The sequence below is a fragment of the Vicia villosa genome, linkage group LG1 (assembly GCF_029867415.1).
Source record: "Vicia villosa cultivar HV-30 ecotype Madison, WI linkage group LG1, Vvil1.0, whole genome shotgun sequence".
NCBI classification, from domain to species: Eukaryota; Viridiplantae; Streptophyta; class Magnoliopsida; order Fabales; family Fabaceae; genus Vicia; species Vicia villosa.
In genome coordinates, this window is record NC_081180.1 from 38,131,092 (window position 1) to 38,157,430 (window position 26,339).

Genomic DNA, 26,339 nt, shown 5'->3' on the forward strand with positions numbered 1-26,339 from the left:
TTGTAAGCTTATCCTATTAAAAGCTATGTTTCCATTTGGTTTACCTACACTACACTCCATTCTTATTAATAAAAAAATCAGTTAAACTAAACTTCATCCTTATTTAAAAATAAATAAATAATCAGTTAAACTTCACAAAACTTACCGACTGCCCCCTTCAAACCATTTGCTTTGCCTAAACTACATCCTTATTAAAAAAAATCAGTTAAACTTGTAAGAATAGATTTATTTCTCAACAAAGTTGATTGTGACTTTCTCTTGTCACAAATAGGTTCCCAAAAACTCAAACTTTAAACTTTCTACAATACAAATGTATTCCATTTTGTTAGCATCTAAGGATCTTACCAAAATAGAAAACCCCTCACCAAGGATCTAGTTCTGTCTGAGAGAGTCATGAACACAGAAACCTTTTTCAGCCAACATATGTAAATAAAGAAAATAAAATCTGCTAAATGTAGCTATTATTTTCGAATGAAAATCTGCTAAATGTTACTAAAGAGTATTCATAAGAGGACGACGCAGCTTAAACATCTTCATTGCTTTCCCCCAAATCCATTCCCCTCAAGCCTTCAGCCAACATCTTCTGCCTATTTTGTTTTTGTCTTTCTACAGCAACCATATACAGGCCTAGACAGGTATAATAGTCATCCATAGTGAGAAAAATACGATAATACCAATAGCGTTTTATGCAAAAGAGACTTATAACATAAATAAGCTACATGTTAGTTTGATAACACGGCCTCATGAAAGAAGATTACTTACTAGCAGCACTTCCAATAGCACAAGCCCAAAGAACTCTCATAGACCACTTGTCTGCGATTACTCCTCTGGCTCCCATGGCATGCAGTAAAGCCCAACAACTTTAACCTGAAATCAATGGTAAGATGTGAAAGCTTATCTATACACAAGTGCTAGGATTCTTTTTTTCAGTAAGAAATTATTTTCATAACCAAACCATATTGAGTAATCAAAAGAATGAAGATTGCAATAGACAGAAAAGAATTCTTTATTTAACAGCAATAGGAAAACTAAGTAGAATTTTCTCAATTTATCATTCTCCTTTCTCACTGGATTAGCAAGAGTTTAAACTCAATTATTCAAAGATATCCCTCCCATCTAACAATTTAGGGCTATTTAAAAACTTTCTAAGAATAACAATAGTATTTGCAACCACCTAACAAACTTCCTATAAGAATGCAATCAAACTCTATCAATTTTTAAGAACAAAAGAAAAATCTAAGGAACTTCTAACTATTTATATGAATCAGGGAGCAGTTGGTCATGGCTCGTATCAATGGACTTGGAATTCCTCAGTTTCATTCCTCTACGGTGGTCTTGCACCCATTTTTATTGTTATTGGAATAGCATTGCTCACGGTAGCTTGTTCGCGGTGTCTTAGGCCTGAAATGGATCATTTGCCGAATACAACTAGTGATTCGAACAAGTCAAGAGGTGAAACAAGTAATGAAATTGATCGTGAACCTAACGTTCTGGTAATCGTGGCGGGTGAAAAGCACCCTACTCATTTGGCATTGCCTAGTAGTCACTCGTAAACATTATTTGTAACAATATAACTATGTTACTCACAGTGATTGTTTCTTTTCATATATTGATTTGTTTCTGTTTGTATAAAAATAGGAGCATGTTGATTGCATGTATATTTAGATGTATATAATATATGTTGCAGTTCCAAACCACTAATTTAGATTTCATTAGAGAAAGGATTTAAATGTTCTCTTTTGTTTTCTAAGATCTTTTTGTGTGTGGAGTGAAAAAAATAAGGGATACAAATTAAGGATTGTTCTTGGAGAATATTGAAAGTTAATTCCATGCAACAACTTATTCATAGTTGTTCCAAGAAATACTCTTCCTCTAGACATAGATCATTTTGGACAAACACACATCAGTGTGTTTGTTCCTCTTCTTCCTCTATCTTGTGCTTGTGCTCTTGTTAATTGTATGATTGCTCTACATGAATGATTAATATTATTGCTTGAAGCTTTTTAGTTGATGGTTACCATTATTTTTGCTCCTCTATTGCTCTTGTTGGTTTGACAAGGTTTTGAATCCCCAATATGTGGCACCCATAGTGAGCTAATAGGACCAGATCTTTCAAGTGACTACAATGAATATTAAATGAGACATCAAAAGTTTTTTTTTTTATAGACAATGACTTTGGGCTATGGATGACGAAGATACAAGCAATTTTAATTTAAAAATAGTGTATATGCGTTGAAAGGCGGGATATTGATGTCGGCAAGTCTAACACAAGCAAAGAAGACCTATAGAATGGAGAAGGAATTTTTTTTAGCATAATGTCCAAAGTTATAATTAAACAATAAATTATTCTATTATTATCCATACATATGGGAGTCTTTAAGCTTCTGGGTGACAGAGAATATGATCATTGGTCTCCAATGCTCTTAAGAAAGTCAAAAACTACGAAGTCAATACCAAGATCGAGTTTGTTGTTGTATAAGCAGGTTAAATACCTTTATTCATGTGAAGGGTTTGAATGGGTAGGATTAAGATTTTGAATAACCAAATTAACACTCAAGAGATCTTTACCAGAGGAGAATGATAACTCTAATAAACCCTTTTCAAGTGACGTGATTACTCATCTTACAAGAGTCTTCCGCATAATCTAAAGTTTGCCCCATATTTCCTCAACCTCATAGTTTTTGTGTCGTTTGACCAAAACACTTGTATGTATAGGTTGTTGCGACACATTTCAAAGCCTTTAAGATATTCATCCTTAAGGATAATAATAAAATATTTATCTCCCATGACACAAATTTTATGCAGTCATTTGACCGGGGTATCACAAATGTTTCTATTTAGGGCTTACGTGAAAGATTTGGATTTTTTTAAATTGTGCAATCATTTAACTGCGATATCATAAATGTTTCTATTTAGGGCTTATGTGAAAGACTTGGATTTTTTTTAATAGAAAATTGTTAATAATTACACCCTTGCAAAAGACTTGAACCTTGGACATTCGACTCCTTTAAAATTTTATTTCAATTAGTTAATGTCAATTGAACTACCTCTCCCACCTTAAAAAAGACAGGGATGTCAATATCTATTTGACGAGATTGGCTCCCACCCTAAAAAAAGACTTGGATGTCATCAGGGTATCACAAATGTTTTTAATTAGGGCTTACGTGAAAGACTTGAATTTCTTTAAATTGTGCAATCATTTAACTGCGATATCATAAATGTTTCTATTTAGGGCTTATGTGAAAGACTTGGATTTTTTTAATAGAAAATGGTTAATAATTACACCCTTGCAAAGACTTGAACCTTGGACATTCGACTCCTTTGAAATTTTATTTCAATTAGTTAATGTCAGTTGAACTACCTCACCCACCTTAAAAAAGACAGGGATGTCAATATCTATTTGACGAGATTGGCTCCCACCCTAAAAAAAGACTTGGATGTCAATATATTTGACGAGAATGATTTTTTTTATTACACATAGGGCATGGTTAGAGTTTCAACGCAGATTGAATGGCAATATGGCTAGGAAACACTATGATGTCGATCCATGTGCTTGCAAGTACAACTGTTTGTAATCGTTGCGATGATCTTGGTGGTTTTTATCGATCTATATGCTTCTAAGTACATATATCTGCGAATGTTCTATCAAGATTAAAATGTCCTTGTGAGATCATGATGTAAAGCCAAAAGCAATACCTAAGGTCAAGTGACGTTTGGTGAAATCGTTGATAAAATATTGTCAAGCAACCTCTAATGATAGTGTACATTAAAGAATCTATATCAAGCATCATCAACATAAAAGTCAAGTTCCATATGAAGTTTTAAATCTATGATGAATCAAGCAAATGAACTTGAAGCTTCATAATTGTGAAAGAGGTGAAGTGTGAAAACTTATTTGATTATGTGTTTGAGTGGTCATTGTATTGTAAAAGGTATAAGAGGAACTCTTAAGTTACTAAGTCAACACACACACCCACGCACACACTCACATAATTTTAAACCTCTCTTTTGTTATAACACCTTAACATCTCTTTAAAATCTATCAAGACATGTGTTGGATTGATTAAGAATTATTTCAAATCAATTGGGAAGTTTTTAAACTGCCTAGTCGATTAGGAACATGTTCTAATCGATTAGAGCAAGGAAAATTTGTTCCTAATCAATTAGAAACACTTCTTATTAATTAAAATATATAGCAGTTAAGGGTTTTCTTTGCTGGATTAGGGTTGTTGCCTATTAGAATGCCTAAATCAATTAAATGATCATTTAATCGATTAAATAATTTAATTTGGCTTATGGATTATTTCCTTTTCTACTCTTTTCATCTCCTTTTTTATATTTTTTCACTAAGGGTCCGTTTGGTTCAACGGAGGGGAGGGGAGGGAATTTAATCGAGGGGAGGGGAATGGGTGGGAAGGGAGGGGAGGGAATTTAACTAAATATATGTTTGGTTCAAAGAAGGAAGGGGAGGGGAGGGGAGGGATTTTTAACAACAAGTATGTTTGGTTCACAAGGGGAGGGGAGGGAATTTAATCGAGGGGAGGGGAATGGGTGGGAAGGGAGGGGAGGGAATTTAACTAAATATATGTTTGGTTCAAAGAAGGAAGGGGAGGGGAGGGGAGGGATTTTTAACAACAAGTATGTTTGGTTCACAAGGGGAGGGGAGGGATTTTAAAATCAATTTACCTTTTTATCCTTATAAATATTATTATTTATGCTTAGTAAAAATAATTCTAAATAACAATAGTATTGAGTAAATTTCACCGAATAAAAACTTGTTCATTCATAAACCATAATATATAACCGTAAACAACAACACACATTAGTTGAACTATATATCTTCAACGCAAATCAAACCATTATCTAATCTTATGATTCATCTAACACAATAAAACATTTTCTATAATTAAAAATAAATAAAATAAGGTTAGAATATTAAAAAAATTAAACAGATAATATTTGAGTTAAAATTTTTATTTATAACATAAATATATTATATTTGCATATATTGTATATTGTTATTATTATTAATAGTATAGTAAAAAAAAACCTTATTACTATCATATAAAAGAACCAATATAAGTATAAGTATGTTATTATTATAAAAAAAATAATAATATCAAAAGGGAACTTCAATAAAATAAAAAGGAAAAAAACTCACCTGAGAGGAACAACGCACAAATAGCAACCGCACAATAGAAAAAAATAAACGTGAAACAATACATAGAAAAAATCTAGTCTTTAATAATTCAATAAGGACAATCTTGGAATTAAAAAAAATGATTGAGGTTAAAATAGGGAAAATAAAAAAATTATGATAACTAAATCTTCCCTCCCCTCCAAATCCCTCCAATTTGGAGGGGAGCAAAAAGTGAGCTTAGGAGGGATTTTGCTCCCCTCCCCTCCCCTCCCTTTATAAAAAATGAACCAAACACATATTGTTATAAATATCCCCTCTCCTCCCCTCCATCTACTCCCAACCAAACGGACCCTAAAGTTATCTTAGTGTCTTGTGAGTGAAAAATACAAGTGATGATTCTTTTGTGTTAGCGTTTGACTTAAGTGGTTTTATGTTTGGGAGTTTGGAGGGGAGGGGAGGGGAAGGCTTCCAAAAATGAAATTTTAAAAAAATATAGGAAAATATTTGACATTTTTTGAAAAAATGATTTTGTTTTGAATGATAAAAAAGTCATTATCATTACTAAATTTTTAATTTTCAGATTTTAATTTTCAGAATACTATAACAACCTAAAATATATTTGAAAAATTTATGTAAACCCTTCAAAACCCTCCAAAACCCTCCTTCAATATAATTTTTGAGTTCCCCCATTTTATGGGGTTTTTGATGTTATGAATAAACTCAAACCCTCCAAAATCCTCTAACCCAAAATCCTTTTAACCTTTTCACCCAATTCTTCCTATTTTCCAAAACCTTCCCCTCCCTTCCCCTCCAAACTCCCAAACATAGCCTAAGAGTGTGATTCTCTTGATAACTATTCTTATTTTGTTCTTCAGGTTAGTCTGACAAAAATCTCTCTTTGGCTCCAAAGATCAGCCAGACAAAAAATTCTATTTGGTTTGTGAATTTATCCTGTTAAAAGTTCCACTTGGTCTGTAAGCTTATCCTATTAAAAGCTATGTTTCCATTTGGTTTACCTACTACACTTCATTCTTATTAATAAAAAAATCAGTTAAACTAAACTTCATTCTTATTAATAAAAAAATCAGTTAAACTAAACTTCATCCTTATTTAAAAAAGAAAAATCAGTTAAACTTCACAAAACTTACCTACTGCCCCTTCAAACCATTTGCTTTGCCTAAACTACATCCTTATTAAAAAAAATCTGTTAAACTTGTAAGAATAGATTTATTTCTCAACAAAGTTGATCGTGACTTTCTCTTGTCACAAATAGGTTCCCAAACTTTAAACTTTCTAGAATACAAATGTATTCCATTTTGTTGGCATCTAAGGATCTTACCAAAATGGGAAACCCCTCACCAAGGATCTTACAAGATCAACATGGGTACTGTCTGTGAGAGGCATGAACACATAAACCTTTTTCAGCCAACATATGTAACTAAAGAAAATAAAATCTGCTGAATGTAGCTATTATTTTCTAATGAAAATCTGCTAAATGTTACTAAAGAGTATTCATAAGAGTACGGCGCAGCTTAAACATCATCGCTTTCCCCCAACTCCATTCCCCTCAAGCCTTCAGCCAACATCTTCTGCCGATTTTGTTTTTGTCTTTCTACAGCAACCATATACAGACCTAGACAGGTATAATAGTCATCCATAATGAGAAAAATATGATAATACCAACAAAGTTTTATGCGAAAGAGACTAATAGCATAAAAAAAGTTACATGTTAGTTTCATAACTTGGCCTCATCAAAGAAGACTACATTGAGAAAAGGTGAAGAATGCTTACTAACAGCACTTCCAATAGCACAAGCCCAAAGAACTCTCATAGACCACTTGTCTGCGATTACTCCTCTTGCTCCCATGGCATGCAGTAAAGGCCAGCAACTTTAACCTGAAATCAATGGTAAGAAATGACTTTCATAACAAAACCATATTGAGTAATCAAAAGAACGAAGATTATAATAGAGGATAGAATTCTTTATTTAACAGCAATAGGAAAACTAAGTAGAATTTTCTCAATTTATGGTTCTCCTTTCTCATTGGATTAGCAAGTCATAAAACTCATCTATTCAAAGATATCCCTCCCCTCTACCAATTTAGGGCAATTTAAAAACTTTCTAAGAATAACAACAGTATTTAACAACCACCTAACAAACTTCCTTAACAACTCTTAACTACGCTAACAATCCTTTATTCTAGATCCTATCGACAAGTTTTAGCCGAAGAGAAACTACCATAAGTTGTTGAACTAATGAGTAACTATTCCATCAATCAAAAACAAAAAATTTGAAAAATCAAACATAATATACTTTTCTAGGCTACCACCAAAGATACCAGTTACAGCCTATATTTAGTTTGGTTAGGATTTTTGCAGTTTTCTTTTCCCACCTCCATGATAGTTAAAATCCTGATTGGAATTGTAAAATCCCACCATTTTGCAGTTATGTTTGGCCACAGAAATTAAGAGAATACCTCTTAAGCATCGACACCTCTAAGAGTAGGCGTGCCGTGGTGTCCGATATGTGACGGTGTTTGACACTTTGTATGACACCCGTACAATACATGTCGGAAAACTCAGACAAGTGTCTCTAAAAAAAGGATTTTTTATTTTGCTTCGACACTCTTTGAATCGGTGTCCGACACCCATATGACACTCATACGACATGTGTCGGACAACTTCAGACAAGTGTTTCCAAATAAAATTGTTTTTCTCTCTCCTTCAACACGCCTTTTTTTCTCCTTCAACAAACCTTAAACATTTTTGAACAAATTTCACACACATCTAAGAGGGTTAAATATGTGTTGAAGCAATGTTGATCAATGAAAGATTAAAGACATTTAACTCTTTCTATATTGGATGGATACATAGAGGTCAGATACATATATGTAGCGGTGTCCTATATTTTTTACATTATCAGTGTCAGAGTGTTCGTGCCGTGTCGTGTCCCCATGTCCGTGTTAGAGTCCGTGCTCCATAGGAGAATACACATAATCTTATTTTAGTGAAATCAAGTAGAATTCCCCCTCTTAATTTGTCTGCATATGTGCGAGTTCTAGATTTTTGTACAATCATGTTATTCCAGAATTTGCTTCCCCATCCTGATTTTGCATAAAATCTCAATTTTAACTACCTTGCCTACCTCTAATATCAAGGCAATCTAAGAAACAAAAGGCCAGCTCACTCAACCTCAAAGACAGAATACAGGGCATTAACAACTAATAGTAGACACTCAATGGCTCAGATGTCAGGTGCTGCACGCATCATTGTCGCGGCTGCCTCGGAAGCATTTCCCGAGAGCAACACAGCGCAGAAGCTGCAGTCCCAGAGTTCTGCGCTCACAAGTCACAACAACGAAATTTTTTTGAAACAAAAAGAAATAAACCATTACATAATATGCGAGAAAGCCATTGTTAGGCTCCATCCATTTTCCAAGATTCAACTAACAAACATCTTTGATGCACATACCCAAAACAACTACAGCCGCAAAACTGTGAAGAGTTTATAATTTGATTCCCATTTCCCACCTAATGATAAATTATTTACTTAAACATTGTTGGGTAATTGGATCCCTATCTGTATCAAACTTGTTATCTCAATTTCTTCAAACTAATTGATTAACGATGCTTACAAATTCCAAATTCATTGAAGCTATCCAATGATTATCCATTTCAAAAGCAAACAGAAACAAATTTCAAAATCAACAATAAACTAAATATGAAATGAGAGAAGAGGAGGTGAAGAAGAAAAAGTACCTCAGTGAAGGAGAGTTGTAATCCAAAGCTGAATTGAGCTAAGAAATTGAAAGAAACAGTGAAAATCTTGTTCCTAAAATTAAAAGAAAAAAATAAGAAAGATGATAAACCAGTTTCAAGGCGTTGATAGTAAAACTAGGTTAGAAATTGAAATTGAAAACCAAAAGTAACAAAGAGGAATAACGGAGCGTTTTATGCAGTAATAATCCTAATTTAGAGAGTGTGAAGTCGAATTTGAGCTCGAGAAGAAGGAGGAGGAAAAGTGAGATTGATTGAGCTACGAACCGTAGAGGATCAGAGAGAATGAAACATAGAAGAAAACTCGCAACACTGTTCATGCTTGGTTATAAGAGAAAACTAAACCAAATTAAGGTGAACCATAAAAACAGTTCAAAAAACCGAACCGAACTGCATGTCACTTAAACCAAATCAAACCGATTCAGTGATTCGCTGCACTATAAATTCAATGCTGAACCGAACTGGTATCATACTATTCAAAATCCAAACACGTAATGCAAATCTGCTGCGTGGTGAATATCTCCTTAACTCATTACCTAGGAAGGAGGGACACTCCGAAAATACACTTACACCGTGACACCAAAAATAGCTCGAAGAAAAATTAATTATTGTTATTAGTGGTGGAGTCAGAAATTTTAGAAAATTTGGACAAAAAATTTATATTCAGTTTTTATTAATTTTACATTTTATTTCTATTAATTTTGTCCTTGATTTTGTCTAAAAATTTTGTCCTGATTTTGTCCAAAAATTTCATACCCTATTTTTACTCATTTTTGTCTAAAAATTATTAATTTTATCTCTGGTGTTATTCAAAAATCGACTATTAAATTGAGAGTATACAACTAAAGAAATGGTTGAGCCTGGACGCATGTCCCGACTCAGTGGGCTGTAGCTCCGTCTCTCATTGTTGGTGGTGTCTAACATACCGATGTTTTTTTTTTAAGTATCAGTACTATGTAGTTTCTTACCTTGTAAACTCAGATCCAAATTCCTTCAAGAATCCCATCATGGTCCTCTACGGCATGGTGAATTGAATTTTAAAGCTCACAGTTATTGGTACATGTAATGCTTGTCTTCATTTTTCTTTTGTAGCTATCATGTTGTTGAACCGTCTTCCTTTCTCAAACAGAAAATCTTTATATCATGGACTAGACTTTGTGCATGTCCTAACTATTTATATGATAGGTTACTATTTATATGATTGTTTAGACATCTCTTAGTTGTAATTTCAAATTCAAGATGAAATTATTATAAGTGGTCATAAAAGTATGATGTAATAGTTTGAAAGTAGTGCAGACAGGGATAGAGTTGGTAAAAATGAATTAATGTTGCATTGAAAATGGAAGAAAAAAAACTCTTATTTAAAGATAAATTTCTTTAGTTAGAAAGACTCTTATTTAGAGACAGATGGAGTATTTTGTATGCATCTGAGTTTATCTAACATTTAAGTCTTATTTGTATTTAGCTTTCATTTCAATTGGAGTATATACATTGAATCTCATTTAAGTTAGAGTTCTAATATTGATTGAATCACAATTTGAGAAATTGAGTTTGTTAGAAAGTTAGTTACAAATTGTTTTCACTCTCTATTCTTTCATCATCATCTTCTATAATTCTTGTGCATTAATGGAGGTGTGAACTCCAACAAATTGATATCTAGAGCTCCAGTTCTGATTTAGGGAAACACAGGTGTTCGCGAGATATGTGGTTTATTTCGTTCCTCAAATTCACACTGAATTGAAGTTCAAAATCGGAGAAAAATCACATTTCTTGATTCTTAGGGTTGGGAAACATGAGTATTTGTGAGATTTGAGTGATTTGCACAAGATTGAAGATGAACGGTATAAACGATAGCTTGAACACAAAACTTCCAGTATTCAACGGAAAGAATTAGAATCGGTGGTCGATTCAGATGCGTGTGTTGTTTGGAGCTCAAGATGTTCTTGATCCCGTCGATGACGGTTACACGTCGATTGTAGAAGATGCAACAGAAGCGCAAAGAAACGTGCAACATGATACGAGGAAGAAGGATCATAAGGCGTTATTCTACATCCATCAGTGTGTGCATACAAAGGTGTTTGAGAAGATTGTTGACGCGATAATGGTGAAAGTTGTGAAGGATATATTGGTGTTGTGCTATGGAGGTGACACATAAGTGAAGTTGTGGTCCTAACGCAAGCAATACGAGAATCTCGGCATGATGAACAATGAGAAAGTACTATATTACATCTCCATAGTGACTTTGGTCACGAATAATATGAAAGCTTGTGGAGAAACTCTCTATGAACAAGTAATCATTGCGAAGGTATTCAGATCCCTTACTTCTCAGTTTGATTACATGGTTGTAGCCATAGAACATTCTAAAGACACTAGCACCATGAGAAGTGAAGAACTTCAGAGTATTTTAGAGGCACAAGACTTATGTTTGACTGAAAGGAACTCAGAAAGGGAGTCTGAACAGGCTCTGAAGGCTTCTTTTGTTGAATAACAAGAAGCAAGCATGGCTAGAGAACAAGAAAAAGAATGTTCAAAAGTCAGAACCTTCTTCTTCAGAAGAGAAGAAAAAGAAGAATGTTCAAAAGTGAAATGAGAAGTTTGATAACATAAAGGTTCAATGCTACAATTGTAACAGAGTTTTCCATTTTGCCTCTGATTGCTAGTCAAACAAATAAAACAAGTGTGAAGAAGCCAATATATCCATAGGAGATTCAAAGGATGGACATGTGATATTAACGGCATACGAGAATAAAGGCAAAAACCTAAGGGAAATCGCGATACAACACGTAGTGGAAATTAAAATTTTCCCTTTAGTTGATCCTTATGAATGAACATGATCGGTGATAGAACAGTTATCTCTTATGGTGATTAACAATTTTGATGCAAAAACCTCAGGATTAATCACGAGTATTGAAGAAGAACAACGCCTCTACTCAGTCCACACGAACAGACAACCTCCAGTCTCAGTGCTAGCTGCTACGAATGAAGGCTTTGAGTGAGAGAATGAGAGAGAAATACGGTCAAGGTTTCACAAACCTAATTTCATCAAGTAACAAAGTTTATGCACAATGGTTGTATTTATAGAACCACTTGTGTGGACTACAAGCTAAAAACCCAACTTAAGTGCACCACATAATAATAATAATAATAATAATAATAATAATAATAATAGTAATAATAATAATAATAATAACTATTATTATAATAACTATTATTATTATTATTATTACTATATTTTATAACTATTATAAAATAATAATAATAATAATAATATTAACTATTATCATATTATATGATGTTCCATATTTCACTTAAGTGCATTGTACCTTACGATGTTCCAAAATTCTCTCAAGTACACCGTATTTTATGGTATTCCTTATTTATTCTATCTATCATCAATATGTCCTAATGTGTGTGACCATGTAGGTTCTTGCGATGTTGGCTATTATATTAAATCACACATTTAACATAATAAATAGCAAGTGGTATCTAGCAATATATCGTTGCTATCCAAGTCATGAAAATGTCATGTGATCTAACAAAACCTTTTCCGTGATAATGTTTGTGTGTACAACCTTCATGTCTATATTGAACATAAGGCATAGACTGTGTCACCCTTGTCTAGTTCAATATTGGATCCTTATACATTTATCCTGTTATACAGGATGAGAAAATTCCATCTAGGTCACTCATGTCCCTCAGCATGCTTTATGGAGTACTCATCAACTATCTTTATGATCATCCAGTTATGGACAATGTTAGATCAGCAATAAAGTACTTAACTCTACATCTAGGGTCCATATTGGTTTCAAGTCGAAGGGTGGTATTCACCACTATCACTATGAGAATAACTTATGACGCTTTGCATAACATTCTATGCAGTACTCTCATAGTGGGTCAATTCGGTATAAATATTACTCCTAATATTCATACCTTTGTTAAAACTTGATAGCTCTTTATTCGTACTCCATGAGATGAGATCATCAGTCTATCCACATAATAGTCTCAAAGCTTTAATGTTATCCCACTTCACAATAAAACTTGACTACAAATAATTTAAGAATAGTGTCCTTATGTTTAATGAGATTTCATGATTAAGTCACACTTAACATTTCATCAAACAAAATAAATAAATGTCTTTTATTATTGATAAATAATTTGATACAAGTACCAAAAGTATTGGCCTCTATGACTTACACCAACCAAAACATGGTGGACTGGTGGTATGTGGACATTGGTTTCTCATATCACCTAATTGGAAACAAGCAACGACTTGTTAATTTTAACTCTGGTAGAAAGACCAAGATCAAATATGGTGATGATAAGTATCTGAATGCTGAAGGAATGAGAAATGTCAGAGTGAAGTTGTAGAATGGAAAAGCTACTCTGTTCATGGATGTATGGTATGTTCCTGGCATGAAGAGCAATCTGATGAGTGTTGGTCATCTAAGTAAAAAAGTTTTTCAGTAACCATGAAGGATAATCTCATGAAGTAGTATTATTATAATCAAAAGCCGATTATGCAGTCTGAACTAGGAAAAAATAGGACATTCAAGGTGAATATTGAGACATCATACACTCAATGTCGTAGTGAAACAAGTGTTGCAAGGGAGAGTGAGTTGCGGCACAAGAGATTGGTGCATCTGAACTTCATAAGCTTAGGACATCTAAATTCAAAGAATCATGTACTTGGAAATCCTAAGATTGTGGCCCCAGAGAAATCATATGATGTGTGCATGAAAGTCAAGCAACTAAGGTGGCCTTTCTCATCAGAATATCCTCCAAGAGCAACTCATGATTTAGATGTTGTGCATTTTGAAGCACCTTCACTTGGAGGAAAAAAATACTTTGTATCATTTGTGCATCAGTTCACCAGAATGACATGGATAACACTCATAAAGTTCAAACATGAGGTGTTTGTTGAGTTCAAGAATTTCAAAGTGAAAGCTAAAAATTAGAGTGGACAAAGGTTGAAGATCATATTCAATGGTGGAGGTGAGTTCAACTTTGGAGAGTTCAAGAAGTTCTATGAGAAGAATGGTATTGAGCATCAGGTGACTGCTCCATACACTTCACGTCATAATGGTCTTGCTGAAAGAAGAAACAAAACTTTGGTTGACATGACCAGAAGCATGTTGAAAGAGAATAATCTACCTCATAATTTTTAGGGTGAAGTTGTTGCTACTGCAGCTTATATGCCCAAAGATGTCCAACCAAGAAGCTAAAGGAAATAGTTCCTTTGGATAATGGACTGGGAGAACGAAAAGTGTAAGCCATATGAAGTTGTTTGGTTTTGTTTGTTACAAATATGTACCAGATGCTACTAGAAGTAAATTAGATGATAGAAGCAATGTCATGTTGCTTATAGGTTACCACTCTATAGATGCTTACTCTATTGCCCAGTCACCAATAGAATTGTTGTCAGTAGAGATGTGATGGTGAAAGAATCAAAAACATGGGACTAGAACAAGTATGATCATGCTACAGGAGCTGAAGGTGTTTGTGAAGATGGCTCTGAAGGTGTTTCTGAAGATGGCGTTGAAGGTGAATATGACTCTTAAGAAGATTATGAATTTGAAAGTGATTTCGAATCTAAAGGTGAGTCTAAACGAGATTTTAACTCTGAAGATGATCATGAGTATAAAGGTAATCCAGCCTCTGAAGGTGATTCAGCCTCTGAAGTTGGAGCTTTTGAAGGTGATCCATCCTTTGAAGATGGAGCTTCTGAAGGTGGCTTGGCTCTGAAGGTGAACTTGAACAGTTCTAGAGGTTATAGAGAATCAGATAGATACCCAGTAAACTTGAAAACTCTGAGTAGCTACTTGACACTGAGATTAACTCTAAAGGTGAAATCATTTGGCGTGCAGGAAGAACTTTAGGCAATCGAAAGAAACAAGACATGGGAATTGATTGTTCTACCAAAAAATTAGAAAGCCATCAGTGTGAGATGGGTTTTCAAGATAAAGTTTGATCCAGATAGATCCTTTTGTTTTTCACCTATTTGCGTGCTTAATCTCCAACACATATAAATCCTTTTATCATCTCATACATTTTCTAACAAACCAACTATGTATGAGACTACGTAACAACAACTTCCATTTTTGAAAAGTCAAAATATCTTGCAAACAAAAAAATTTCATCTTCAACCTCATGTTTTGAAATTCATATCTTGATTGAGAAGATGTGTAATTCTTAAGGAAGACTTGTCTTGAAACTAACGTTTCTTTGAAGATTGTGTATATATTTTCAGGTAGCTTGCAAGATTGTGGTAGCTGTGTCTGGTGGTGACAAATTTCAATGAAAATAAAGAGGTTCTTCTCTCCAGGTTGACCTTGGAAGTAATGTGTGAAAGTCTACAGACAAGGTATGAGTTCTTCTTAATCTTCGAACAATTCGTTGTTCAATAAATTGGTGGGCTGCCACATGCAAAGACTCAGAGCAGATTTGGGAAGCTAGAAGATTCAATAAGCGAGAATCGAGTAAAGATTTCACAGAGAGTTCGACATTAGGGTTGTATACAAGTCAACATTTAGATATTTGATTTATTTTCTCGGCATTATTGTGGATTCTATGATTTTATGAACTCGTGTAATATTTTGCAAAACATATTGGAAGAATAACGTTTAGTGGGAAACCATTAGAGAGCGGAGTAGGCTCTTACGATGGTGATAGAGTCAAACTGCTATACATGCCGATGTACTTTATGTCTCTCTGTCTCTCTTGAATTTTAACTTTCGTAGGTTATTGCATGTTTAGGTAATCGTTTCTTATACTAGTTTATCATTAATTATTATCGGTAGTTATACTACGCCAAAAAATATCATTAGTAGCGCTTATTTTACCATTTAATAGCGCTTTTAAGCGCTATTAAGGCCCCGCTATTGTAGGATGGCCACATATAATAGCGTTTTTAAGCGCTATTATAAGCACAAACTTTAATAGCAGTTTTCATTAAAGCGCTATTAAAAATTGATATGAAAGACAGTAGCTTTAATATCACTTATTAGAAAACGCTATTAAAGGCCCTGTTTTTATTTTATTTTAAATCCTACTAGCTAAAACATAATTAGACATCAACATTAGTTCAATTGCACATAAATTCACACATTGTTTTATAAACAATTACAGAAGACTTAAAATTCAGATAAGAGGCATTTTTTGATAGACCGATTCCAATATGATCCGGTACATGAGTAAAGCACTATAATAAAATCCACCTCTCATGCAGCCTCCATGCTTAATCTACATAAATCAGCATCTGTACCGGCTAATAGTTGAACTTCCCCGGCTAGCGAATGCTTTCTTCTTTACCATCCGTTCTTTACTTTCTTATCCTGCCAAAGAGATTATCCCAGGGGTGGTTCGATGGAGAAAGATATATGAAGTTGAAGTCATTCCTCATGTTTCTCTTCCCAATTTTAAACCTTTTTGTCCATGGTGTACCCTATTTTAGATTTGGTATTGTGGGTTAAACCCTAAATCGAGAGTGGAGTACAAAATTTAGGATTTTAAATTGGGGTTTTCTCTTGGAATGGGGATTGTGAATGAAGATAACCCACAAAACGAGTAAAGAGCTAAGAGTGCTCCTCCAAGGAAGAGGAGGCCATCAGGGAGCCATATAGAGAGATACTTGTTTCCAAAAATGTGTTTTTCCATGATGGAATAAAAGTCGTGATGTTAGTTGAGAGTGATTTTTTGCTCACAAGAAGAATAAAAGGGAGAAACAGAAGGATATAGGGTTTTCGGAGGGTCGAAACATGGACGGAGATACAGGTTGTTTGAGCGAGATAGAGAGTTCAAGATGATAATGATATGGTGTAGAAGAAAGTGAGTTTGACAAGGGATTAACATGAGTTCCCTGATGAAGGACTCTTGTTTTGGTGCCTAGTTTATGAGGAAGAAGAATTGTTATGGGTTTTGGGGAAAGAAAAAGTGTGATGGATATGGAATGAAAAATGTTTCAGTTTCAGCTCACGAAATAAAACTAATATTGCAAATATTCTATTTTTTTTTATCATTTCAGTATTTTAGAAATCCCTAAATTTGAGTTTTTCAAAGTACTAATTAGAAGGTACCCTTATGATAGCATTTACCGAAAAGCGTTATTATAGGAAGTACATTTTAATAGCGTTTTAAAAAACCGCTAATATAGGTTTGTTCTAGTTGTTTTATTTTCTTTGTATAGCAACCTATAATATCACTTTCATAAAAGCGCTATCATATGTAGCACCTTATAATAGCGCTCGACTAAAAGCGTTATTATAGTTATTTGTTTCAAAATTTTAATAGCATTTGACAAAAAAACGCTATTAAATAGATGCTATTATATATAAAAAAATGTAGTAGAATTATAAATTACATAAGTTTAGGTTTTGTTAGAATAATAAACTATTTGTGTATTAGTGATGATTAAAATATGCAAACTGTCGTGTTAGAATTTGGTAGCAATTGGATTTTGCAAAGAACATATCTTGTGTAATTTTTTAATTGCCAATTCATTGTAGTTTGTAACTCTTTTGATATATTCTCTAATCAATTTGAGATAGTTTTTAATTGTATATGTGTATTCATGATTAATTTCCAATTCAAGCATAAAATCTCTATTTTTTGCTATACGACTGATACATCAAAAAACTCTGATGTTTTACCCCCTTTTAGACTGTTTCTTTACTCTATATTCTTACCCAACATATTATGATTTACCAATTCATAATGAAGACTTAGTATCTTCGTTGTCTTCTGGTGAAGCAGTTTAGAATTTCAAATAATTAGAAGATTTTTTTATATCTTCTTGTTGTTGCAATATCTGGAACCATGTTGACAACCATATTTATTTGCTTGTGATTTTATTAAGATTTTTTTGCGTCATATTGAGATTTTGTTGCCATATTTACAATCATATTTATTTGCTTGTGATTCTATTGTCTTTTTAATGCCATTGGTGTATTTTTTTATACATTGTTAATTATTTGTGAAGGTTTTTAACCTCCGAAAATAAAATCCCTACAATTTAAGCAAGATATCAATTTTTTAATACATGTATTGACTGAGTAACAATTGTCTTCCTGTCATGTTACGTAAGCAAAAGTTAACGGTTTTTTTCACAAAATTTAACGGAAATGACCAATTAATAGAGTAATGGAATATTTTTAAGAGACCAATATATAACTTTTATTAGATAAGGAACTAAAGTAAAATTTAAAATTCAGTTAAAGGACTCTGTCACTAATTAAAGTGTAAATATAAGTAAATATTGTTGTACCATTAAAAAAGAGAATATCTCAATCCACCCCTTGAATTTCTTAACCACCTGGCGAAATTCTAATTATGCCCCCTGATTCCGTAGATACACATCTGAAAGCACCTTCTTTATAATAAAATTTGGTATTTTTCGTAGATACATCTACAGAAGCATTAAAAACATGGTGAATGTTTGGAAAATTCAAGTTAATTCAGTTCAGTGAACAGAGATGTCTGGCTATATAATCTGCATACCATGCCAACAGTGATAAATCTGAAGGACCCCTGGGTAGCCCAAAGGCACCTCATGCACATCGGCCTCCTCGTGCAACGAGTCAATACCATCAGGAGGTGGCACGGGAGATCCAACATCGATCGGAGGTGGCATAGGAGTAGAAGAAGTGTCCTGGCGACGTATGCGGGAGGAGGGTGTCTGTGAGAAACCCTCACCATCATCTCGAGGCCTCTGGGATGACGTAGTAGATATGGAAGGTCCCTCTGCTGGAACGGATGTACCAGGTACCTCTACTGGAACGGATGTACCAGGTACCTCTACTGAAACGGATGTACCAGGTACATCTGCTAGAACGGCGGATCCACCCGTCACCTGAGACACTACCTGCATCCGTGCACGTCGCACAGAGGCATGATGTGCAACCCTCTCACATATAAGTCTGTCTGACTGGTCGGCTATAATGTTTGCATTGTATTACAAATCAAATCGAGTAAGATACAATTTAGTTATAAAAGAAAAGAAGAAAAAAACCAAATTTACCTTTGTAGGTACAAATACGGAAATCTTCCGTAGATGTAGTTACGGAAGCACCCAACATTTCAAAAAATTGGGATTGTTTTGTAGGTGCATCTACGGAACAACCTAACATTTCATTTGTTTCGTAGATGTACCTACGCAACCGAAACTTCAAGGATGCAACAATGGCATCTGTCATTGTTCCAGCCACTATAAAACTCTATTTTGGTGGCTTGATCGTCCGTTTTACACATCAAAAAATACCTACATTATCTCTAAACTATGTTTCTAAAATTAACTAATGATTTTTACACCTAAAAGTGTATTTAAACTCTATTACGGGAAATACTCTAAAATAACTCAAAATCTCAAAAATTTACCGATTAAATTGAGTTTTGAAGTTGTTGGAATGTTTTGATCATTGATGCACACATTTATCGCCAAACTCGAGAGAAAAACAACTTTGGTGGATTTTGATTTATGATGTTGAGAGAGTTTAAGAGTGTGAAGAAGAAGAAGAAAAGTGAAGAATGATGGAGGAAAAGAGTCTGGCGCGAATATAAGATCAAATGCTTCTGTAGATGCATCACTGAAAGTCTTTCGTAGATGCACCTGCAGAACAAATGAACTTTGAAATAAAAAAAGTGTTTCCGAAGATACATATATGGAAGCAAGAGGACATTTTTGGCAACGCGCATGTGCATAAGAGACCCAGTGATAGGGTTAGAATTTCTCTTTAAATAAAAAGATAAATACTACCGTTGGAGATCATGACCAACCGATTAAGCCATTTAACTCAACTAACCTATACTCCCTCTGTCTCATATATAGACCAGTTACATTAATTATTTAATAAATCTAAAAAGTGAATTTCTCTTATAATATGAAACAGAGGTAATATCAATTATCAACTAATACAAACGAACTATTTCAGTCACCCTTATCAACTTAGTCTGTAACTTTTTTTTACGCGAACTGACTCTTTAACATTAATATTGAAGAACTAATAAAATTAAATTTTAATAAAAAAATAACAAATATTTTAAAAATATTTATATATTCTGAGATCTATTTAAGGGCGTAGTACATAGTACTAATTTAACATTATACTCTTAATTAAATCATTAATTAAGGGTTGAGTACCTCGTACTCATTTTCATTACAACTTTGTCTTTGTTTATAAAAAAAATTTAAAATTTATTGATAAATAATTAATATGATTAAATCTCTAAAAAGTGAATTCTTATCTACTCCACTCAAAAAGTTGAATAAAATTACTTTCAGTGTAAAGTGTATTAAAAATAACAAATAATTGTACAATTTTATAAATAATTAAAAATGTTAAAATTAAAGAAAATTTCTTTATGGACCTCTCTTCTTTCTTGGCCACCCTCGCTGAAATTCCTTAAATGCCCTTTTACTTCATAAATGCATTTTCAAAATTAAAAAAAGACTGATTTCGGAGATGCATTTCCGAAATCACCTTTTTTACGTAAAAAAAATTCTGAAATGCATTTTCGAAATAATGCGCGTTCTGCTGTTTAAACAAAACAACCTTCCCCCAAAACACATTTACCCTAAATCACTTTCAATCTCAACCTCTCTAAGATTTTCAGCAAACCAACTTCCAAGGCTACTTCAAAGGCTCCATCTACTTGTTCTACTACATTCTAAAGCATCACAATCACCTTCAATTTGTAAGTTTCTAAAACTTTAGATCAATGATTGAAATGCATAATAGGGTTGTTAGAAATTAAAAAAAATGATATATGGGTAGGTTGTTAGTAGTCTCTAGGGTTGTTTAGAAGCATAAAAACTGGTTTTGAAGTGTTTAAGGTGCCTGCCATGTAACCTGCAAAAATGGTGTTCGCAGGGGGGTTTCGAAAGTTCATTTCCGCAAACACCTCCCTCACCAGTTTCGGAAATGAACTTCCGAAATGAGTCAGAGTTGCAATTTTTTTAATTTTCTTGATTATTTGCATTTTTTAATTTTCTTGATTATTTACTATGATTATTATTATTTTCTAACCGATTTAATTTTTTCAGGAAAATGGCAGGCAACTCAGCTATACTCAGACAGGGGAGAGAGAGACAGACAGCGTCGGCTAGACGCGAGCGGGCGGCGCAGCTGGCATCGACGCATGGACGGGGTAGAGTACGAGTACCCGTGCAGATGGATGAGGCTTATTCCTCATCTGGATCGAGGATTCGGCTGGCTCGGGTGTCTTCTTCCCGTCAGGAGGAGGTACGGAAGGAGGAGGAGGTGAGATACCAGGAGGCGGGCGAGGAGATACCTGATGCTGATCCTCCGCACGAGGAGGAGGAGGAGGAGGGCTACCCGAGAGGGCCTAGGCACACTTCCGTGCTGATTTTCTACCACGAGCACGTCGCTCGATGTGTCTGAGAGGGAGAGGTATTTTTTATAATTTATCCGACTTCATTATTTAACCGTTTTTTATTTAGCTTTTTATTTCACATTTTCTTCACGGTCTAATTAACAATCTTTTTTGCTTTTGTTTTTGTTGTAACAGGAAAGGCCGACGCTAAAAATGGTGAACCACACGCGGAAGATTTTTGATATGTTTAAATCATAGGCGTTGTGGTTTAATGATGTGGTGACTGCTTTCGGGCTCGGTGGGTTGTGCATGATCGGGTATATCACTATCAGCAACGGCATGCAGGGGGCTTTCATGGAGAGGTGGCATCGCGAGGCGTCTTCTTTCCACTTACCAGTTGGGGAGATGACGATCACATTACATGATGTTCATTGTCTGCTCCACCTACCGATCAGAGGGAGACTGCTGCACCATTCTCGAATCCAGAGGGTCGAGGCGATCGAGTGGGTGGTCGAATATTTGGGTATGGACCTATACATGGCTGAGTTTGAGTGCAGGACGACGAGTGAGACCCATATCCGGTTCTCCATCTTGAGAGAGTTGTATGAGAACCACCTGGTGGCGGCGGCCGAGTCTGAGCAGGCGGAGAACGAACTTTTTACGGAGTATCAGCGTGCCTGCGCTCTCCGGTGTTGGTTCATGTTTTTGGTAGGCACTGCACTCTTTGTGGACAAGAGTGCAACATACGTCGACGTGACTAATGTCTGCTACTTCATGGACCTGACTACCATTCACCAATGGAACTAGGGGTCAGCTATTCTGGTATACCTATACCAGAAGCTGAATGAAGCCTCCAACTGGAGGACCAGGCAGTTGACTGGATCTGCCACACTCCTGACGTTACGTTTCCTTTTAATTGTTACACATTTATTTATGGTTCATATTTATTTTTAATACATTATTGTGTTTGTCTTTCAGGGCTGGATCATCTCCTACTTCCCCCGCATCCACGACTTTGCCATTGATCCTGTGTACGATGACACTTTTCCCAGGGCTGCCCGATACGTTCTCCAAAAGGGGAACAACGCAGTGGGACCATATCGCGGGTACCTCGACCACACAGCTCACGATGACATTCGTTGGACGCCATTCAGTGACTACACTGCTGTTGTCCCATTTGACCGCATCGCGTTATACTCTGGCTGATTGGCTAGGGCCAACACCATGGTGAGGTATCCACCGGAGCGGTGCATGCGGCAGTTTGGACGTGTGCAGATGATACCGAGGTCACTGTTTGAGGCTTCTCCCGACACAATTACCCAAGTGGAGCTCACTGCCATATTTGAGGACTGGGCACATCATTTGGTCCCTGAGTAGTATCGGCGTATGCAGGCCACCCAGGAGTGGCATTGTGTAGAGGGGTACGTGACATGGTTCTATCGGGTGTCACATCCTCTGATGACACCCGACGCTCCCGGAGCTCCTAGGCCAGCATATGAGGAGATCTTGGAGAACCAACAGGCCGAGGATGACCATGTCACTGATCTCCTGCCGATATGCCAGCGGATAGAGATGCCTGGGCAGGACACGTTGGACCGAGGTATAATTATGCACGGCGGTCCAGAGGCGGTTGCAGTCGTGGAGAGGATGGTCGGTGACGCAGGCGGCACAACGACATATACTAGGCAGAGGAGGTCCCAGGGCGTTAGGGTTAGGCATACCCAGTAGGAGATTCCAGTTTATTTTTCTTTGACTTTATTGTATTCGACTTGTATTTATTGACATTTACATACACTTTCGTACACTATTAGTTGTATATATAATATTAGTATGTTATGCTAATATGTCGCTTATTTTATTCGGGTTATATTTATTTTATTTATATCAAACACTATTTTTACTGCAAGCGTTGTCGTTTAATTAAAAATACGGGACTAAACGTTGTTTAGAAAAACAAAACAAAAAACAATTTCGGCATATTTCAAAGATGTATCTCCGAAATCACCCAAAAATGTGGAAAAGGTGATTTCGCAAATGCATCTCCGAAAACACCCCCCATTTGATATTTTCGGAATTGCATTTCCGAATTCTGGAAAAATTCTGGAAAAAAATTACTTCAGAAATGCATTTCCGAAATAGGGGTATTTTTTGTTTTTCGATGGAGGTTCTCCCCCCATAGGGGGGTCTCAAAAAAAATTCTCAAATTAAATTGTATCTTGTGATTGGTTGAAGGTACACTATCCAACTTTTTGCGACGGGTAAACAAATTGTCATATATATATATATATATATATATATATATATATATATATATATATATATATATATATATATATATATATATATATATATATATATATATATATATATATATATATATATATATATATATATATATATCCAAATAATAATATTATAATATAATAAGTAAACTAAATATTAAATAAAATATTCTAACAATTTCTCATTTAGACAATAATAAACTATATGTTGAAGATAGTTAATCATATATATTTTAACATCATTAACTATTTAAGTGTTTGTTGAACTTGCGTTAAAATGTTATTTCTTTCAATAATAACCAAATTTGTAAAGTGTGTGTGGTCTTTTACAGACTTAGAAAGAAGAGATAAAAAAGAAACATATTTGTGAAATTCTGCTACTATGCTAGAAGAATTTTTTTATAGGTATCTGTTAAAAATAGAAACAGAAATGATCCTAATTGTTTGTAATATTAGAAAGAAAGAAAACAAAAACACTAAGCATAGTAGACACATGTACATAGAAGATATCAAAATTCCATCACAAGAAAATAGAGACTGAAATAGTCCTAAATGTAATGCATTTAACCAAATAAATTCCTCAAACAGAACTAATTTGTGTGCTATAATATCACAACAAGATATTTAGAATGTAACCATTGCTCTCTAATCTTTGCATGCAACAAAGTACTATATGGCCATTACATTTTCTTGATTCAAACTTCATCACCATTCCAAATACACAAATTAGTACAACACAGTAATTGAAGCTATTATTTAGTTGAAACCAAACCTAAAAATAATACTAACAAACTAACTTATAATTAAACCTAAGAAATACAAATCTAGCACAAGAGATTGATTTGAAAGTGTTGTAATTCTCTCAAGAAAACAAGTTCAATTCCTTTTAAAAAAACAAGCTATTTCCTTTTTCTCACCTTGCCACCACCTTGAACTGAAGACTTACCTTTACCATCCAACTTTTTTTCTTCCATTTTCTTTTCCACAGTTTTTATTGCTTTCTTTTCTAAGCAATACTTGCTTTCATCATCATCATCATCATCATCATTATCATATTGAGTCTCCTCAACCACCACTTGCTTGAAACCTTGTAAGCCATAGTTGACTACTCCTCTTTTGCCAATATCATTCCCATGTTGATGACTTGGCCCAGAAGAAGCATCAGAAACCATAGAATCATCACTTTCATCATCTTGTGGATAACCTTGATGAGTAGTAGTTCCTTCTTCATCCATGTTATCAACATCTCCATCATCATCTTCTATGTGAGATCCAATATACATAGTCCATCCAGATTCACTGCTCTCACATTCCTCTTCACTTCCAAAGTTCTTGGGTGGTTTCATCCTAAACCCAACAAAGAAACAACAACTGCTAACAAAACAAGATACAACAAATAAATAGTATCTCTCTCTTAAATAGGCACACAAAAAAAAAACAAATATCTATTTTGTTCCAACCGACTTAAACCCTAATGCACGCTTTACGAAGTATTGTCTGTTTTAAATCTGGCGTGAAACCGTAACCCTAACAAAGTATTATCCGTTTTGAGTTTAAGTAACACCTTAACGCATTTAGTAGAGTATATGTCTACAAACTACTCTTAACCCTAATTCCAAACAATAGAATTTTTTAGTCTATTGAAACTCGAAACCCTAAATCCTAAAACCGATATGAAAACACTGGTTAGTCCTTGACGTATAATTAAATAAAAAAACAAAAAAAAATTTAGGGATAAGTCTCACTCAGCATAGCATATGAAACCACAACACCTGGAAATGTAAATATCCATTAAATTCTCTGACTTACCAAAGCAGCAGACAGCTATAGAAACAGTCAATGAAAGTGAAATACTACAAAAAAACATAAATACAAGAAGAGTGTTTGTATTGTTTGTTGTGTTGTGGTGACTTGAATTTGAAAAGACAAAAAGGGGGTGATTTCATTTTGAAGAGAAAGAGGATGCAATCATCATTAATGATTTCTCTGCACCTGTTGTATCATTAATAAGAAAGAAGACAGATATATTTAAATGCATATAGGTAGATTGCAACAGGGCTATATAGTATACAAAAACTAAAGAGAATATATATAACACCTATAGTTTAAGAGGATTTAAACTTTACCTTATTTAGCTTTTATAAAAGAACCTTTAATTCTTTTGTCTCTTCGAAAGGAACAAGATGGCTTCTTCCTTTTTCACTTACTGGAGTTGCTGAATTTATATTTAATTTCTTCTGTTCTTTGTTTGCTAGCTAATTAGTTTTGCATTCACCGGCCAGAATTACTCTGTACCTGATGAATGTGTCTGATGAATAAGTAAAATATCGCAGATTTGAATTCGTTTTATTGCAATCGAATATACATGCACAACTACGATTTTCTAGATTTTATGATTTAAAGATAAGGACACATATAGTGACCTTGACACACAGAAGGAAAGATCAAGTACTGTGTTAGGTGAAGAAGTAATTAAACAGTTTACTATGGTGTTAAGTTATGAGTTGACAATTGAAATGACATTTTAACTCAATATGCAAATTGTGCACATGCTTCACAACCTTCTGTCACATACCGTAACGCCATAATGTAGCAGGAAACACTTGGTTTAAATTCTTGTCACCAGTAGATTTGAATTTGTTGCAATCAAATTCAGATCAAACGGTAAAATTTTAAATTCAGTATGCAAAATAATGAAAGAAAGGTTAAGAAGAGAAAAGGACAAATTGATGAAAAAAGTAAAAGCCAAAAGATAGAGAAGATATTTGTGAGTTAGCGATTTGTCTTTGTAATCAAAAGATAAATATTAAGTTCGTT

The 26,339-nt window shown here is 34.5% G+C and overlaps 4 protein-coding genes across 4 annotated transcripts; 1 reads left to right on the forward strand and 3 right to left on the reverse strand.

Moving 5' to 3' along the window:
- Window positions 1–205: 205 nt before the first annotated feature.
- LOC131634486 (uncharacterized) lies at window positions 206–9,220 on the reverse strand. The gene is made up of 4 exons (XM_058905159.1): window positions 9,184–9,220; window positions 8,899–8,971; window positions 763–867; window positions 206–627 (listed from the first exon to the last, which is right to left on the reverse strand). The coding sequence occupies exons 3-4, from the start codon at window positions 836–838 to the stop codon at window positions 524–526; spliced, it is 180 nt and encodes a 59-aa protein (XP_058761142.1). The 5' UTR covers window positions 839–867; window positions 8,899–8,971; window positions 9,184–9,220; the 3' UTR covers window positions 206–523.
- Window positions 1,260–1,553, forward strand: LOC131616394 (protein GLUTAMINE DUMPER 2-like). The gene has a single exon (XM_058887752.1). It carries the CDS (start codon window positions 1,260–1,262, stop codon window positions 1,551–1,553), a length of 294 nt encoding a protein of 97 aa, XP_058743735.1.
- Window positions 6,348–9,253, reverse strand: LOC131634497 (uncharacterized). The gene is made up of 4 exons (XM_058905167.1): window positions 9,184–9,253; window positions 8,899–8,971; window positions 6,932–7,036; window positions 6,348–6,773 (listed from the first exon to the last, which is right to left on the reverse strand). The coding sequence occupies exons 3-4, from the start codon at window positions 7,005–7,007 to the stop codon at window positions 6,673–6,675; spliced, it is 177 nt and encodes a 58-aa protein (XP_058761150.1). The 5' UTR covers window positions 7,008–7,036; window positions 8,899–8,971; window positions 9,184–9,253; the 3' UTR covers window positions 6,348–6,672.
- A 15,168-nt stretch (window positions 9,254–24,421) lies between these two features.
- LOC131616486 (protein SOB FIVE-LIKE 3-like) lies at window positions 24,422–24,868 on the reverse strand. Its single transcript, XM_058887858.1, has one exon. The coding sequence runs from the start codon at window positions 24,866–24,868 to the stop codon at window positions 24,422–24,424; it is 447 nt and encodes a 148-aa protein (XP_058743841.1).
- Between the last annotated feature and the right edge of the window lie 1,471 nt (window positions 24,869–26,339).